General features: G+C 33.9%; 1 protein-coding gene across 2 annotated transcripts in view; it reads right to left on the reverse strand.

Moving 5' to 3' along the window:
* Positions 1–18944, reverse strand: part of bif (protein phosphatase 1-binding protein bifocal) — a 115273-nt gene that overhangs the window by 96012 nt on the left and 317 nt on the right. The window contains exons 2-3 of one of the 2 annotated variants that reach the window (XM_073978654.1): positions 18650–18852; positions 13880–14775 (exon numbers count right to left, since the gene is read on the reverse strand). In XM_073978654.1, the coding sequence (XP_073834755.1) occupies positions 13880–14321 (442 nt within the window). In that variant the 5' untranslated portion in view covers positions 14322–14775; positions 18650–18852. The remainder of the gene's footprint in view (positions 1–13879; positions 14776–18649; positions 18853–18944) is intronic. The other variant, XM_073978656.1, reaches the window with a different exon arrangement.

Genomic DNA, 18944 nt, shown 5'->3' on the forward strand with positions numbered 1-18944 from the left:
TGTTCTTCTTATCATCGTTGAACAAAATTAATTTCTTTTCAAAATATTTTTGTTTCAAATAAGTATGTACATACTGCTGTTCTTGAGATTGCATTTTTGTTACGTTTGAGTGTTTGATTGTGAGCCGACGACAATACAGCAGTTCGTTCACATGTTTTTACTCTTCTTTGCTTAAGGTCCAAATAAACGGCATTCAATATTTTGTGAGTTAATTTTGTTATCAAAAAACACCTGTTGTACCGGTAGTTATGGGGAAGGGAGGGCGAGCTAGCTAGGCAATCGAGTAACATGCAAAATATTCGAATTAATATTTTTTCCCCATTTGAAAGAATGTTAATGAAATTTCGATAATTGTATACCACCAACATGTGTGTATTACGAAGCTATTAATAATAGAATCAATATGTCTATGTAGAACATTTATTGTATTAAAGCTACTTATTTACTTGAAATTCCCAATGATAGTAGGAGCTATGACGTTAAATATTAAGTGGTCGGTTATCAAGACATATGTAGATGTGTTCAAATTAAGTTATATTAAAAAGTCGTTAAGAATACAAAAATCTTGCGTAAACCCTACTAATAGGCACATAATTATGTGAAAAATAAGAAGTTATGCCTTTAGACAAGCAAAAAAGTATTAGTCGACAGGGATATACCCTCATACTGTGACCAATATGTGTTGTTTTCCCCCCAATACAGTACTCTTGGAATAAGAACTGCGATAACTATCCCAAATAAGGTTTAAAATGTAACCGCGAACAGGTCTCTCTTAAGCTTAAATGTTTGACCCTTTGTGATGAACCGATATAGTCCATCTTCCAATTTGATGTATGTTTGGGAGAACGATTACAATGCAAAGTGTGCTCAAATTCAATATACTGTGACAAAAATGTCTTTTTTCCAAAATTCCCAAAAATGATGTGTGAAGTGATAGAAAACAAGCTAGATAGAGAAATAATGGAAACTTCGTGGGTTTTACTTTCTATTGGAAGTAACCGTCGCAACCGGATAAGTTGCGAAACCTTTGTTAACTCTATATTTTTAATTAGTCCTTTTTCAATAGGATATAAGTAAAAAAGTCTCGCGGTGTCCGCTATTCAAATGAAAAACAAAATTAGAGGAACTTCGAACTATTAATTTCTCAATATATCAGCTGCGAACACCTGCGACGACGGGGTACAGACCCCTAAACGGTACCATCCGATTTCATGTTTCCATCTAAAATAATCATGCGAATTAACTAAAAATTTAAATAAAACGTTCTCTACGATTAAAAATATCTTTACCAAAAATTGTCAATATATGAACCTATATAGCCTGATATAGCCCCCATGTAACGGTACCTCCCATTCTACGGGGTTTTAGGGTTTATGGCCATATTTTTTAAACATATTTGGCTAAAAATTTACATTTTGGGACATTAGGGAGTAAGGAGCATCACTGCAAAAAAAATGGTCAATATATCTCCAAGTTTTGATATAGCCACCATATAATGATACCGCCCGCTTTGATGTTATAAATTTATAAATGTACACATTTTTGAAACTCTATTGATAAACATTATCACTAAATTTCATAGCTCTATCTTCATCTGCATGGAAAATATAGATTAAAACAGGTAAGAAAAGCGTTAAGTTCGACCGGGCCGAACTTTTTATACCCTCCACCACGAACTGTATTGAAGTGAATTCCAAAAATTTCGAAAATTGGGAGATATCGTCCTATGGGGGCTATATGAGGGCGTTGACCTATACCGACAAATTTCAGGTGGAAAATTGTATACCCATAACGAAGACTAACTACCAAATTTCAATCATTTCGGTGGGATATTAAGGTCACAACCTTCAAAATACCGAAAATCATTAGGTACCGTTCTATGGGGCTATATGAGGGCGTGGACCTATACCTACAAATTTCTGGGGGAAAGTTTTGTAACCCCAACGAAGACTAACTACCAAAATTCAATCATTTCGGTGGGATATTGAGGTCACAACCTTCAAAATACCGAAAATCGGGAGGTATCGTCCTATGGGGACTACAGTGGCGGCCATATAATTAAGAACGACATCGTATTAAAAAGTATATGACTTGCTAGGTTCCAAATATTTGAGTATTTATATGAAACAAAATTTGTAAATAAAGTACGCGGTAATCACTTTTAAATAAAGCCAAAACATGTTTTAATTCTCCCTCGTTTATACGAAAGATACCACAATTTAGTAAAATAGTCATAAATCGACCTGGCCACATAATTAAGAACGATATAAGTAAAGGTTACTTTAAGGTAATTTTCATACACAATATGTGAATATATCGTTATGTATTGTAGAAATCGATTACTTTGATTCATTTTTAGTATCAAATGTCCTTCAATGGTACATATTATTGAGTCTAAGTTTGATAATTAGGGCATACTTAAGGTTTTCCAAAATTTGCCCATAATTTGACGAATTTATTTTATTTTTGGGATCTAAAGCCACAGTTTTGTCTTCCTCACATTCCCTCGATGACGCTCTAAACGATACCCTGTGATTGTCGTTCCATAGTCGGCGCTTATTTACCCTTAAATTGGCTTTTATCCCACTTGCTTGAGTTCTTTACGAGGGAATTGTCTGGGAAATAGTTTCATAAGAGTCATTTCCACCTTATAAAGCGGTAGGATTTTTGTCTGCAGGTAGTAGACAGGAAATGATAATTATATGGCCGCCATTGTATATCAAAACGTGGACCTATGTAAACATTTTATGGTAGAAATGTTTCTTAGCCTCTGGAAACACAAAATACAATGTTACAACCGATTCTGTGGTCAAATGGGACTAATACATTCAAAATATCGTAAAGTGACTCTTACTATATACGGGGTGTTATATGGGGGCTATACCAGAACGTGGACCTATATAAACAAACTTTGGTAGAAATATTTTTTAGCTTCTGAAAACACATAATACCAAATTACAACCGATTCGGTGGTCAAATGGGACAAATATCTTAAAAATTCCTTAAAACGACGACGCGTCACTTTGTGTGGGGGCTATACGAAAACATGGACCTACATAGCCCGCTTTCAATACCAAAAGTCCTACCTACATGTAATAGATTTTACCAAAATGTCATCCACATACTTCAATCCATTCGGAGGCTAGAGTGATTTCCACAGACGGACATACGGACGCACATGGCTATATCGATGTAGAATTGCACGCTGATCAAGAATATATATAGTTTGTGGGGTCTACAATGATTATTTCGAGTAGTTACAAACGGAATGACAAACTTAATATACCCCCCATCTTATGGTGGAGGGTATAAAAAAACATTTTGGACACACTGTGCGATATCGACATCGATGACTCCCTTTAGGAGCCATTTTAGTTGTTGACCATAGGTGAAGTAAAAATTTCAAAACTATCCGAGCCATGTTCTTAAACTGCACTTGTATTTTTGTGTGGGAGGAACTGGAAACACTGTATCGATATAGTCCATATTCCATAATATTACGATATGCAAAGGTTGGGCGGGTCAATCACTGCTTTTAATAGATATTATGCCCATCATTTATTTTAGGAAGGATTTTTTAAAAGCTTTTAGACCATTATGTCAGAGATCACGGACTTGCTCACGAAAAACATTGTATCGCTGTAAACAGGACCAGAAGGCGTACTTCATAGGTTCTCAACGATCCTCGAACAACCCTGCTCAGAAAAAGTAGCTGTACCCGAAGATGTTTTCAAATATAGACCTTCTACATCAAATTGATATACGTTTGAAAAAAATTTTACAATGTAAAAAGGTTTGGCCAAATTAGACACTTAATTCGTAAATTTTCGTGCTCATCAGTCAGTTGAGTTGATGTCCAACATCGTTTCATATGGCTTTTTGGGACCTTTCCGAATATCGTTATACATTCTTTGGTAGATAACAATTGGTCTGTTCCAGAACTGGAAAATTCTACAAATTACATAAAGGAAAAATTGTTATCGTTGTAAAAATTAGTAGATTCTTGCAGGGACGTACGCAGGATTTTATTTCGGGGGGGGCCAACTTGACCAATAATCATGAAATTAAAAAATGTTGTGTAGCGTTACGTAAAGCTATTTTAATGGGTTATGGCCACTTATAAGAATCCATTTTCATGCATTTGTTTAAGAAATCTATTAAACCTTGAGTTACCTTATATTTTTTTTTTTCTTTTTTTTGAAAAAATCTTTCTGACAAATGCCCGCCTATAAGCACTGTTTTTACTAAAGCCGTTTACGGTACCCACTGTAGTTTGAAAAAGAATAAACCGATCAGCATATATTTTTGTGGGATCATTACGAACCTAATAATCTTGTCAATTATCGAAACGGAATTAAAAGAAAAACAATTTTTAAAAATTTTGAAAAGTTAAAATCGAAATTTCGATTTTAACAAAAATAAAAAAACTGTAAAAAAATTGATATTTTTGTTGGACTCCGTCAGCAGTTTTTTAAAGACTCTCACATGCTTTATGTGTATAATGGTCCCACAAAAACATATAAAGACCGGAGCATCCGTTTTCGAGCTACAGTGTGCACCGCTTTCAAAAGTGCCTCTTCGAGGAAAAGACTTTTTAGTTTCTATGCTACATACAAAACACAATAAATATTTCCCTTCGAAAGCTCATATCTCGGTAAATTTTTGTCCGATGGACTGGTGGACACATATTCTATTCTACATGTACTTTAAAATGAGCCAAAAAATTAGATTTTTCGAATTTTATATGAAATATTGATACATCTATATATATAAAAATGGTGTAAAAAATGTATAGTAATTCATAAAATGAGAACGGCTAGGCCGATTTCTGTAAAATTTTTTGTCAGTTATTCGTATTTTCGAGGAGAAGGTCTTTACGGAAGAAAATTTTGGAAAATCTCTCTGGAAAAGTCGGGAAATTGGAAAAATCGAAAATTGAGTTTTTGTATGAAATTTGAAATTTTATTCCTTAATAGCGAGACGAAGTTCGCCGGGTCCGCTAGTAGCATATAAATTCAATAGAAAGAATTCATAATATTTAGGATACAATTTTAAATATTTACAGAGTAGGATATTTAGAATTGAAAATAGAATATAATCATATAGGTCCACATTATGGTTTATCGCAGAATTTTACAAACACAAAGAATTGCCGTTATCTCTGCTATAGCAAGATTTTCACTATTTCGATGATCTTAGCTTAATTTTTAAGAATATCGCCAGCCGTTGATATGTGTCCAAATGAAAAAATTAGAAAAATTTAACAGTTTTGGAGATATGGTGCGAAATATATACAAATTATGGAATTTGTAGATATATTATAACATTTGAGGCAATAAATGTACTTTTTCCAGTTCATTATTTCTCCAAATATTTTAGTCTGGCCAAAGGCATATTTATACAAGGTAGAAGTGACAACCTGCTGTATTCTTACTTTTTTTGTAAATTTAGTTTTCAAAATGTAATAGGGTCTACTCATGAAATTTGAAACTTCGAAATTTGCTACCATAAAATTATTCTTTTCACCGTAAACGTGTAATAACAATGAATTTACGGCATATCTGTATGCTTTATATTTACATTTTGATTCAAATTTGTTCTATTTTAGAAGATTTTCAAAATGTATTTATGTCTTTCCTGAAAAAAATTTTTGGAACGACCCTATTATTCAATATTTATTTTTGACAATTAATTTTCAATAACAACAATGTTGTTTTTGTAAGTTTGTTAGTTGTTGTAATTCATGCATATACCTTATATAAATTTGCCTTGGTCTGGCCCTTATCTACAAATTTGCTTCAGAGGTCAGAAGAAGATTTTCATTGGTTTCAGAGATATAGCCCCGAGTTGCTTTAAAAAGTCAATATTTAACAATGTTTGGATAGATAATTAATTTTGGAAACGGACCTTATTTTGAGAGACACTCCTCTCGATAGTTACCGCGCCCATAAGCTATTTTAGTTGGTCACCGTAGTATTTAAATTTTTGTCAGGAAGCATGAACTTGTCCACGAAAAATAGGATATCGCTGTAAACAAGACTACAAAATGTCCAAAGGATACTCGAACAGTCTTTAAACTGCAGTTATGTTAGACTTGTATGAGGGACCTGAAGATGTTGTCCAAAAAAATTCTCTTGGAACTTGATGTACTTTTGGAAGTAAATTTGCGAGTGGACCTAGGTAGTCCATACTAGGTTCAATTTTAGACTGAATCGGTTAGTCCCTTCGACCATTTTAGTTAACATTTTTTAACTTTTATGGCAGAGGTACCGATAACTTAAATTTAATTTGGACAAAACATTACGAGATCCATATCTTGGACCAAATCGGTTGATCCGTTCGAGAGTTATCATTAGTTCCAACCTGCCAGACAAACAGAGATACAGACGGACGGACGGTGGTAAGTACTTCCATCTTGTCTGAAATGAGTATCGTCCAAACATATGTGGAGTCTAAAATCATTATTTTGATGAGACCTATTTGTTTCGTATCCTAGTGTATATAATCTCGTAACCTTAAAGTCTGAGGCTACAATTATACTTCGGTGATGATAAGGAATAAAAAATAAAGTGACGCACAAAAATTCATTTGTCTTCATTATTTTCTCTCTTGCTATAGCAGCTAATTTGTCTAAAATAGGATAACAAAAGGTTGGCGATGCCAGTTAAACAAATTTCTAAATGGCTTTCATGATGTAGTCCACGAAGGACCGCCTCTTCATACATTTTATCCAATAGGCATTTTTTCATATACTTCCATTCCCACAACTCAAATCGTTATTTTTGTTGTTACAGAATGAGTTTTAAGCTTCGAGAGCTATATATAGTTCGAATATGACATACAGTTAGAGTATATTCATTATGGAATTCGCATTTGATAGTGGAATGATATGACATGAAGTAGTAATTCAGATTTCATTGGAAGTTTCTCTCAAAAACAGCATACAAACAAAAATTTTTCAAATATTTTCTTACAAAACTTGTTAATGATGAACATTTTCTGTTCAGAAACTTAAGAAAAGTATAAGTTTTAAATTGAAATCTTTAAACATACAAACATTCCCAGCAAAATTTGACGGAAGGGGTTCTTGGCGATGACGTGATTTCATGTCATCTTTTGCATTGGTTCAAAGGAAGTCGTGAAAGATCCGATCTTTTCATTAGGATTTGAACCACTGCAAAGGAAGTCGTGAAAAATCCGATCTTTTCATCAGCATTTGTACCCATTCCATCGATCCAATAGAGATGATGTTTGTGTTTTTATTTACACACCTGTTTATTTTCATTTTGGTATGTTCCAGTACTGCAAAAATCTACTAATTTTTACTATTTTTTCCGATAACATAAAGGAAAAATTGTTATCGTAGTAAAAATAAGTAGATTCTTGCAGTTTCTGGAACAGACCAAAGTTGTTAGAACTGTCGTCGTGATGTTGTCTTACATTTCCTGCATATCAAACAACTAAAACTTCTAAACAATTGGTATTATATGAAGTCCCAACCATCGAGCAAAAATAGAATCGGACTGCACACATTGCTATTTTAAAAGTTCCCTTGTCTGTTCTAAATCTGACATAGAATGAAATCAATCAAATCTCGCTTCTTGGAATTTAAAAAAAAGTCCGAAACGAAAAGGAACAAGAATCTGAAAATAAAGAAGAAACTACTTTTGGAAAGAAACAATTAAAAATAAATTAATTACGCATAAATGGTATTTTCCATAAAAAGTCTCTCCTCCCCGTTCGTTACATTTTCTTCTTAGTGATCCCTAAAGCAAGCCGGGTTGTAGATCCCTACATATTTCCGTCACTAAACAAAAGAGTATAAATTACCAAAATGTTGTTATAAAATAACAAAATTATAAAATAAAAGTAATTTACGAAATAAAAATACTTAAAGGAGTGCATTTGGAGTCCATGTTGAAATCTGAACTGGTGATGGGAAGATAATTGAAAAAACCTTTTGTAAGATGAAAGAATATCAGTTGCGGAGAACGGAGGAAGTAATCTGTTGCGTTGCAGCGGTGGTGATTACATTGCAATTTTGGATGTAAACTTTTGAAAAACTAAACTGATAAATTAATTGTAGATATTTCATGAATTCGTTTGAATTAATAAAGAGCTTTGTTTTTCATGAAAACCATATTTCAATACAGCATTTCCATTTTCCAAACAAGACATGAAAATTTCATGCCAAGGGGTTGGTTAAAATGCCATGTCCAACCATGGGTGAAAATGACGTGCCAAAGCATTGGTGAAAATGACATGTCAAATCATTGGTGGAAATGACATGCCAAAGCATTGGTGGAAATGACATGTCAACGCATTGGTTAAAATGACATGCTTAGGATCCAGAAAAGAACGTCATCTTTTGGGGTCCACGCTCATATAAAATTCATCGATGAAGATGCTAAAAAGATGACATGCTAGATCACTTGCACCCATGATTGAATGTCATCTTTGGCATCGAACATTTTGCTGGGTTTTTATGAGAAAAAAATATAATAAGTAGTTACAGTAGCTTAACAAATTTTGTTCGACCAAACCATTTCGGGGGGGCCTGTGCCCCCCCCCCCCCCTGCGTACGTCCCTGGATTCTTGCAGGTTCTGGAACAGGGATAATATTAAGTAAAACCAATAAAACATAATATATCTGTTCCAGAACCTGCAAGAATCTACAATTTTTTACTACGATAACAATTTTTCCTTTATGTTATCGGAAAAATAGTATAAATTAGTAGATTCTTGCAGTTCTGGAACAGACCTATGGTTTAAATGTTCCGGAAATGAGGGGTCAAGACCGAGTCAAGCGATTTAACAATTGATCTTTTGTGGATATTAGCTTCAAAACAAATCTAAACTCATTTCCATTAAAAAAATACCGGAAGAATATTTAACACTAAAATGCAACTCAAAAGGATAAACTTCCTCAAAAGAAAACCAAACAAACCCCCAATTATCGATAAATTTAACATTGTCATATTTTCTCAATAGCTGGTCAAGCTTTTCATCAACACTATGCAATGGACATTTGCTTTTCGAGGCACTTAAGGAGGAAGCAAAAGATATTGTCATGAATTAACAACAAAATTGCCATTGAAAATTTTTGATTTATTAACAAATTACCGGCATTCGTCAAAACAAGTGAAAGAAATAATAACAACAACAACAAATTCATAACAAAACATCATAACTGGATTCAAGTTTCATTCATGTTATAAACTTATAATTACATTTAATTGCATAAAAAAGCTTTCCATAAAGAAAAACAACAACAACAAAATCCATAGAAAAATGACAGACTTACAAACATAAAGATATCGGGAGGCAGGTAATTGAAAGAAAACGTAAACAACTAACTATTCAATGTTGGAGAAGAAAAACATATCAAAACATTATTGAAAACAAAACAACAACAAAACTGACAAAAACATAGACCATGGGGGTAAGACAAAAATTTGTGAACAAAACTACCATTTAAAATATAGAAAAAGTAAAAAACTTGTCAAATGCCTTTGCTGAAGATCAACGCTAATTGAATTTGCACTAAAAACCCATCTTGAACCCCAGTGCTACAACTTCCCAGCAAAATTTGACGGAAGGGGTTCTTTGCGATGACGTGATTTCATGTCATCTTTTGCATTTGTTCAAAGGAAGTCGTGAAAGATCCGATCTTTTCATTAGGATTTGAACCAATGCAAAGGAAGTCGTGAAAGATCCGATCTTTTCATCAGCATTTGTACCCATTCCATCGATCCAATAGAGATGATGTTTGTGTTTTTATTTACACAGCTGTTTATTATACCCTCCACCATAGGATGGGGGTATATTAAGTTTGTCACTACGTTTGTAACTACTCGAAATAATCATTGTAGGCCCCACAAAGTATATATATTCTTGATCAGAGTGCAATTCTACATCGATATAGCCATGTCCGTCCGTCTGTCCGTCTGTGGAAATCACTCTAGCGTCCGAACGGATTGACGTAGGTTGATGAAATTTTGGGAAAATATGTTATATTTACGTAGGACTTTTGGTATTGAAAGCGGGCTATGTAGGTCCACGCTTTCGTATAGCCCCCATACAAAAAGACGCGTGACGCGTCTTCGTTTTAAGGAATTTTTAAGATATTTGGCCCATTTTACCACCGAATTGGTTGTAATTTGGTACTTTTTGTCTCCAGAGGCCAAAAAATATTCCTACCAAAGTTGGGTTATATAGGTCCACGTTTTGGTATAGGCCCCATACAAAGTACGCGTCATTTTAATATATTTTGAATGTATTAGACCCATTTGACCACAGAATTGTTTGTAATTTGGTATTTTGTGTCTTCAGAGGCCAGAAAACATTCCTACCAAAGTTGGGTTATATAGGTCCACGTTTTGGTATAGCCCCCACATAAGGCCCCTTATAAAGTTCGCGTCATTTGAATATATTTTGAATGTATTAGACCCATTTGACCAAAGAATCGGTTGTAACTTTGTATTTTGTGTTTCCAGAGGCTAAGAAACATTTCTACCATAAAATGTTTATATAGGTCCACGTGTTGATATAGCCCCCATAATACAATATCTCCCGATTTTCGATATTTTGAACGTTTTAGCCTCATTATCACACAGAGATGGCTGAAATTTGATATTTAGTCTTCTTTAGGCGTATAAAACTTTCCCCCAGAAATTTTTAGGTATAGGTCCACGCCATCATATAGCCCCAATAGAACGGTACCTTCCGAATTTCGGTATTTTGAAGGTTGTGGCCACATTAATCCACCGAAATGGCTGAAATTTGTGGTGGAGGGTATAAAAAGTTCGGCCCGACCGAACTTAACGCTTTTCTTACTTGTTTTCATTTTGGTATGTTCCAGTACTGCAAAAATCTACTAATTTTTACTATTTTTTCCGATAACATAAAGGAAAAATTGTTATCGTAGTAAAAATAAGTAGATTCTTGCAGTTTCTGGAACAGACCAAAGTTGTTAGAACTGTCGTCGTGATGTTGTCTTACATTTCCTGCATATCAAACAACTAAAACTTCTAAACAATTGGTATTATATGAAGTCCCAACCATCGAGCTAAAAATAGAATCGAACTGCACACATTGCTATTTTAAAAGTTCCCTTGTCTGTTCTAAATCTAACACAGAATGAAATCAATCAAATCTGGCTTCTTGGAATTTGAAAAAAAAAGTCCGAAACGAAAAGGAACAAGAATCTGAAAATAAAGAAGAAACTACTTTTGGAAAGAAACAATTAAAAATAAATTAATTAAGCATAAATGGTATTTTCCATAAAAAGTCTCTCCTCCCCGTTCGTTACATTTTGTTCTTAGAGATCCCTAAAGCAAGCCGGGTTGTAGATCCCTACATATTTCCGTCACTAAACAAAAGAGTATAAATTACCAAAATGTTGTTATAAAATAACAAAATTATAAAATAAAAGTAATTTACGAAATAAAAATACTTAAAGGAGTGCATTTGGAGTCCATGTCGAAATCTGAACTGGTGATGGGAAGATAATTGAAAAAACCTTTTGTAAGATGAAAGAATATCAGTTGCGGAGAACGGAGGAAGCAATCTTTTGCGTTGCAGCAGTGGTGATTACATTGCAATTTTGGATGTAAACTTTTGAAAAACTAAACTGATAAATTAATTGTAGTTATTTCATGAATTCGTTTGAATTAATAAAGAGTTTTGTTTTTCATGAAAACCATATTTCAATACAGCATTTCCATTTTCCAAACAAGACATGCAAATTTCATGCCAAGGGGTTGGTGAAAATGACATGCCAAAGCATTGGTTAAAATGACATGTCAAAGCATGGGTGAAAATGACGTGTCAAAGCATTGGTGAAAATGACATGTCAAATCATTGGTGGAAATGACATGCCAAAGCATTGGTGGAAATGACATGTCAACGCATTGGTTAAAATGACATGCTTAGGATCCAGAAAAGAACGTCATCTTTTGGGGTCCACGCTCATATAAAATTCATCGATGAAGATGCTAAAAAGATGACATGCTAGATCACTTGCACCCATGATTGAATGTCATCTTTGGCATCGAACATTTTGCTGGGTTAATAAAAACAGTAGTCTTCAGAATAAAAGTTAAATATTTCTGTGCTAGTATATGGGGTAATAAACAAATGTAGATAGGGAATCGAATTATATATGTTAAAATCAAAAGCATATACCACTTAATCCCTCCCAAATATTTTATGAAAATAATGAGAACTAATTTTAAACTAAGATTCTTTCAAGTTTTTTGGAAATGCTTCGGCGTTCATAAAGGAAATTTACATAACTCCAGAATCAGATCCACAACCATTTCGTAAGATGGAAAGGTGTGGGAGGGTCAAGCTCCTTAATACTAATTTCTTAAGAAAAGTTTCTGTGGCTAACTTCGTTATTTTCACATACTAAAGAAATGCGCCACCGAAAAGAAATCTATAAATTATTATCTTTATATACTTAGTTCCAAGTTTTGTTCTCTTATTATAATTAAAATATCACACAGAATGATAAGAAAAAACACAAAGATATAATTACTACACACAATTCTTTTAGACTGTCAAAATGACACGTACCAAATGAACAAAACAGTTTAGAATCGGTTGAAAAAAAGAGATACCGCGAAAGAATTTTAATTTGACGAAACATGTTCTCTTGTGGGGGAAGCCCATTTTATTTCCTGTTTCAAATCAAAAGAAAGAAAAACTCAAAAGAAGGTGATAAATTGGATCAAGCCGAACTTTCAAAACACGACAAACCAAAAAGCAATATAAACCAGTATAGAAAGGATAAATGTTGGCGGTGCCGACTATATGATGATGAGGCAAATTGGTTTCTTCCGAAATTACAGTCTTTAGATCAAGTTCGAAGACTCCTTTTGCTATACCTTGCAACCTCACTTCTACGAATTACGGTAAAAATAACCAAATATTTGTCATGAAATTATGAAAACACAAAGTAATATCGAAATATCACCACTATTCAGAGTCTGATAAAAGCAAAGGCCAAACGTCGATAAAATTATCTTTAAGATTGAAAAATTTATGGCCAAAAAATCATTTTTTTAAATATTGACTGTTTCGTTATCTTTCGAGTAACTAAAAGGAACCAGAATTATCTTTTAGCACATGGAACAGTGTTACGTATTTGTGTTTTCGTTACGCATTTCTATTTCTAGTCTTAAAAATTTTCCCTCAAAAGTTGTGAAAAGAGTGATCATTTAATTAGTCTAACTAAATTCTAAGTCTGAGGGAATGAGTATGTGTGTATACATGATTTATATTTTTGAATATTAGAATAGAATGCCATCTCGTTTTGAAAAAGTGAACAAAACAAATTGATTTCCCTACTTCAAGAGTTGCACTCGCGCTCTACTAACAACCACTGTGTAACTAAACTTTTGATTGCATTTTCTTTACAGCAGCAGATCAATACTTTTGTTTTCAGTTTTTGAAATTTCTTGCGCGTTTTCATACAACATTCCATCAAGCACAAAAAATAACAATTTTCAGCGCCAGTCATTTTTTTCTCAACTCGTATGTGCAATGGCAAGTTTGCTGGAGATTATTTAACAAAATGAGTTGAACTAAGCCGCCAAATGTACGAATCAATGAATGAATGAATGGCAGTGCTATGAAGTCCATAGTAATGGGCTTAGATGGCTATACATACTTATTTATTTATGTGTTGTGCTGTATGTATAATTGTTAAGTATGTGATGCTATGGACAATGGACGACTATCGTCATCATCATAAGTTGTAAGTTTGTATGGTTAGCAGGGCAGCCATTGGTTGGGTGTTATTGTGGCATGCATTTTTTTTTTTTTTGTGGTGGAGGAGAAGAGTTTGGCCTGGGGGGATTTGCCACTCACTTACCTGATACAAGTTGGTCAATATTGTCTTTGCTGCCGGCTAATGAACGCATCGATGATGAAGATGTCGAGTTTCTTAAGCCACCACCACCAACCAGTGATGGTGACGATAATGTTATTGATGGTGATGTTGCTGCTGCTGGTGAAGATGCACTTATTGTACGTTGTACATTTTGTTTGCGTCTTTGGATAAGGTCACGTTTCCACTGTGGCATCTCGGGTAGAAATGAGGGCGTTAAACTGCCGCCTATTGCAGGTGAATTGTTACCAGAGGTCGGCGACACTTTGGAATGTTGCGGTGACCCATTTGCCAATGCCAAGACAGTTGGACGTTCAATGTTTGTTGTTGCAGCAGATTCAGCCATATTCACTATTTGTGGTGACAGTAAAGGTGAACGCGTTGTAGGCGATTGTAATATGTCCAGTGTTAAAGGTACCGCTGCCATGATAAGGCAACACAAATTGAATTCTTTTACTTGTACTTTTTTATTTGTTTGTGGGATTTAAGCGATAATTTTGAGCTTTTACTGTTTTTGTCTGATAATACTTAAAAAATATTGGCTTTCAGTTTCGCTTTTCTGTTGATTATTGATTGATTTTGTATTCTGGAATAATTGTGTTTTATTTTTTCCTGTTTTCTTTTTTTTTTCAAATTTCAATTTGCATTTCAAACTTTTAATTTTGTTTATCACTTAGGCCGCTAGAGCACAAGGCAAAGTGTATGAAGACACCCCAAAACTTCTCTCACTTCTTTCGTTGTCGAATGCTAAACGCGCACTGACACTACTGTTTAGTTCAGCATACGGCGGATGGCCCGGTTGTTATCGTCTTCGTGCCCGCTCTGCCACCAACGACAAACGATGGTTGATTGTTGGTGGTTGGGAGAAGAAAATGAAAAGCCTGAAAAATACCACCATAAGATTGCTGCAAGTTGTTACTTGTTGTTGCTGAGTTGCCTGCCTTGGTCTGTCTGCCACGAGATTGTTGGTTTTTCATTCATGCGAAATGTACGCTTTTCTCGTGTGGGGCCAACGATTTTTCCTTCTTTTTTACTGTTTTTCTGCTTTTTTTTGGGTGGCAATAATGTTTGGGTTGAGAGTTTATGCTGTTGTTGTTGGGAGAAAGGTTCAAAAGTTTACATTTTTTGTTGTTGCTACTTTTTTGCTGAGTGTTTGCAGCGGTATTTTCTGTGTCGTCGCCACTTTTTCTTCCCTAATTGGATTTACTAGTTTTCCAGTTGAGTCTATTTACATTGGCTAGCTAGCAAGTTCCTTCCCTGCCCACACACAAATTGCATCTTTGTCATACTCCCTCCCTCCCTCTTATTTTATTATCGATTTTCTGCAAACATCATTACGAAAATGTTCAGCATGAATAAGAAATGAAAGGAATAGGACAACAGCAACAACAAATAAACGAAATCCTGTGCAGTTTCTTTTTCCGGCTTTGGCAAAGCGTTTCCATGTGTGCTCTTTTTTCATGTAATTTGCCTTGGATTTTATGAAAGCATCTTCCTTTGTGTACTTTATTTGATGATGCTGCTAGAAATTTATTTCTCCTTGACATGTGATTGCAATGAGGTTTTTCAAATAGTATTGGTACAAATTTGAAAATGCAAGAAATGAATTGAAACAATTTTATTTGATAATTTTATTTGGAAACTGATTATATTTATCATGGTGGCTAACGTGTCTGCCTTTCCAAATATTTTGGACAGTCGTACCAAATTATCAATTAAAAGTGTTGAAGCTAAACCCAATCCTCAGCGGGACAAGCTTGACGGAACACTTCTCCCAATTAGAGAAATCGTAAATCGAGGCTAAGCTAAATAAATGTAATCCAGTAGTGGAATTCAGTGACTCATTTCTTGGTTTTCGACAAAAATCGGTAAAGATAAAAGGGGAAATTATGAATCAAAAGTACCAAAAGTGCTATCAGTAACACTATGCGACAACTTTATTTTGGTCGCTAACTTACCGACTAATTTCGTTAGCATTTTATTTTTACCGATTTTTGTCGGCAACCAAAAAATACTGGTAGTAGTTTCCAACTCAAAAAGAGTCTGTAAATTAGTGATACAAATTATAATTATTGTTATTATTATTGTCCTGATTACAAAAATATTAGTTCTTTTGGCGAAGTCCATAATTCCCAAGATATGGGCCTTTGAAGTTGCAAAAAATTATTTGTGTATACAGTCAACCAAAAAAGTCTACATACACCCTATAAATTTCGAGTTTTAATGGTAAGGAAGCATTTTTATGAAAATCCAAGTACATAGTTCTATTTACATACAACAAAAATATATTCCATAATAAGAATAACGGTAAATTCTATAAAAATAAAAAAAATAATAGGGAAAAAGTGTACATACACCCAATGAAATATTAAGATTACCGTAAAATTTATGGAATAAGCAATACAAATTTTACATTTTATTGCTTTATCGAATGTCTCTGGTTGTCTAAGATATATTTTAGACAAAATAGGAACATATTTGTTCTTTAATTGACGTTATTTAAGGTCAGACTTCGCGTATAGCTCGTTAAGGCGGACCCTTGCAGATTTCTTGGCATAAGTTGAATATACGGACTGGATTCGTATCGATGATAAAAAAATTTCTATTTAAAGGAAAATTTTGTTCGCGTTAGCCGAGATTTGTTCCTGTCCATAGGAGGAAGTCTTAAATCCCCGGCCGAAGGCCGGCTATATATGAAAAAAAAATCGATTTAAACTAAACTTATCGTCAAAACCAAGGGAATTTTTGAAATTTCGGTGCCTATATCTCGGGAAGTATGGACTTCCTGCCCATGATATATACATTGGCGTGATCAGCACTGCAAGCCCTACCTGTGATAAAAATTTCAGATGGATCCGAATCCAGTCCAAACATTCATCCTGGTCCGATTTCTTTGAGTTTTTCAGTCTGGTAGTTTATGAAACCCCAGGAAATACAGCGGGACTAATTATTTTGAGATCCTAGAGCGCTTTGAAGTTGTTCTTATGGATAATATATGCTCCTGAGCTTCGTTAAATATGCGAATGCCTGAGTTTTTCATAAATTTTATAGTTTTCACAGCATTCTGTGCAAATCTCTGGTACGGGAACAGCATTTTCTTTCAAATTGTAATTATTTTCCAAGTAGAGAGCCTGCTATGGACAAGTGGAAATCTAATCCAAGTCTGAACTTTCCCCGAAATAATATTGTTGATATTAACACATCAATATAGATGGGATTCTACCCGCTATTTACCAAAAACAAATTTCTTTTTTGGGTGTTTATTTGGGTAACTCTTGTGCCAGACATAGAAAATATAACATGAAAAATGTTTAACTTTTTGGAGAGACAGGTGGTAAAGGAGCTCCCTTTCTCCCTTCTTATGGAGCAAAATTGGTCATATTTTAACTTGCCCCGATCCAAAAAAAAGTAATTTTATTCGTAGTCAGTTGAAATTTATTAAAACAGTGCGTTTTCGTATCTAGTTGGAGGATTTTAGTTTCTGTAGTTTATACCCATTTGTACCCAATTTACCATCTCTACATCTTCCTATCCTATCTTCATTTTCGAGTGTTGAAAAAGTAGTTGATAATTCACAGCAAAGTATCGGTAGGATATACCGTATTATTTCTTACATTTACTGCGATAGGTGGCCCTAAGAGTAAACCAATTTGAATGGTCCAACGCAAATTCCAGTTAACTGACCAAATATGAACACTATACCTATATGTAAATACATATCGCACCTTTTTAAGAAAAGAGTAATAACTCAAAATTTCTTATTTTTCAGTAGAGAAAAAAGTGTTGATACATTCCTAGTAACTCTGAAGATATGAAGAGTGGCATGACGGCATTTTGTGACGAAAGAGTTGACAAAATAATGGGAGTGTTTTACCTTTACTTTATACAGGTATGCCTACTGCTGACTAGGACGTTTTATTTGATTAATGAATTCTTCTTAAATTTAATTTTATATTCTTATTCAATAATTTTCTTATCTTACTCAGTTGAATTATAACTTTGTAATGTTTTTCGCCTTGATGGCTTGTAATACAAAATGAATAAATAAAATAAATATTTTTCAAAATTTTGAATTACTACCCTTTTTTGAACAGGTGCGATATGTATAAGTTTACACTTTTTCTAAGATAATCGGACATTCCTTCTTTTTCAAAAGTGAAAAATAATGCCACTGATAAGATTTTAATATAATTTTAAAACCCCAAACTTCAGAATGATAATTATTGGTCAGTATTACATGGTCTATGTAAATAATAGCAATTTATTTAATAAACAAATATAAATTGAAAAAGCATCATGTAAAGAAGAAAAATACAAACAAAAATCATTAAATACCGACAAAAAATAACAATAAAAAACAAGCAAAACAGCACAACAAATTAGCCAAGGAAAACATAATAAAACAAAAAGAACAGTTCGTCTTCGGACGGCTCAAAGAAAAGACGCATAGACGCAAATTAGATTCTACGCCCACGGGCTTTAAAATAATAACCTAAAAAAAACTTTTGTAATTTTAAAAATAAATAAGAAACGACAAGGTGTAAATACCTTTTAACAAATTGTTGTGGAAATACCGCCGCGACCAAGAAGCCGAAAGGAACAAGGCCACTTTAAGCACAAAAAAAAAAAACAAAAAGAAGTTAAAAGTAGTAGCCAGCCAGAGACACAGACAATCAGACTGACAGGCAAACAGACAAGGAAACTTGCAGCACAAAGATACAAGATACAAGCTTAGAATGAAAATAAAATACATACTTGTTTGGTGGGGTGGTGGTGGAAGGGTAGTTAAGCGATTGGATGGGGTTGATGATGTCTCATTTGGCGTCTTTTATTATTTGGGCGGCATTCATATTATTTTCTATCAGTTTAAATTGTTTTATTTTTATTGAAATGTGTTAATACTTTAGCATCCTTTTGATACTTTCTTTTGTGAAAAAGATACAAGCATTAATGTTTCGCTTTTGGTCTGTTCCAGTACTGCAAGAATCTACTAATTTTTACTATTTTTTCCGATAACATAAAGGAAAATTTGTTATCGTAGTATAAAATA

The sequence above is a fragment of the Musca autumnalis genome, unplaced genomic scaffold, assembly GCF_047663935.1.
Source record: "Musca autumnalis isolate F117 unplaced genomic scaffold, ASM4766393v1 scaffold_3, whole genome shotgun sequence".
Classification (NCBI taxonomy): Eukaryota; Metazoa; Arthropoda; class Insecta; order Diptera; family Muscidae; genus Musca; species Musca autumnalis.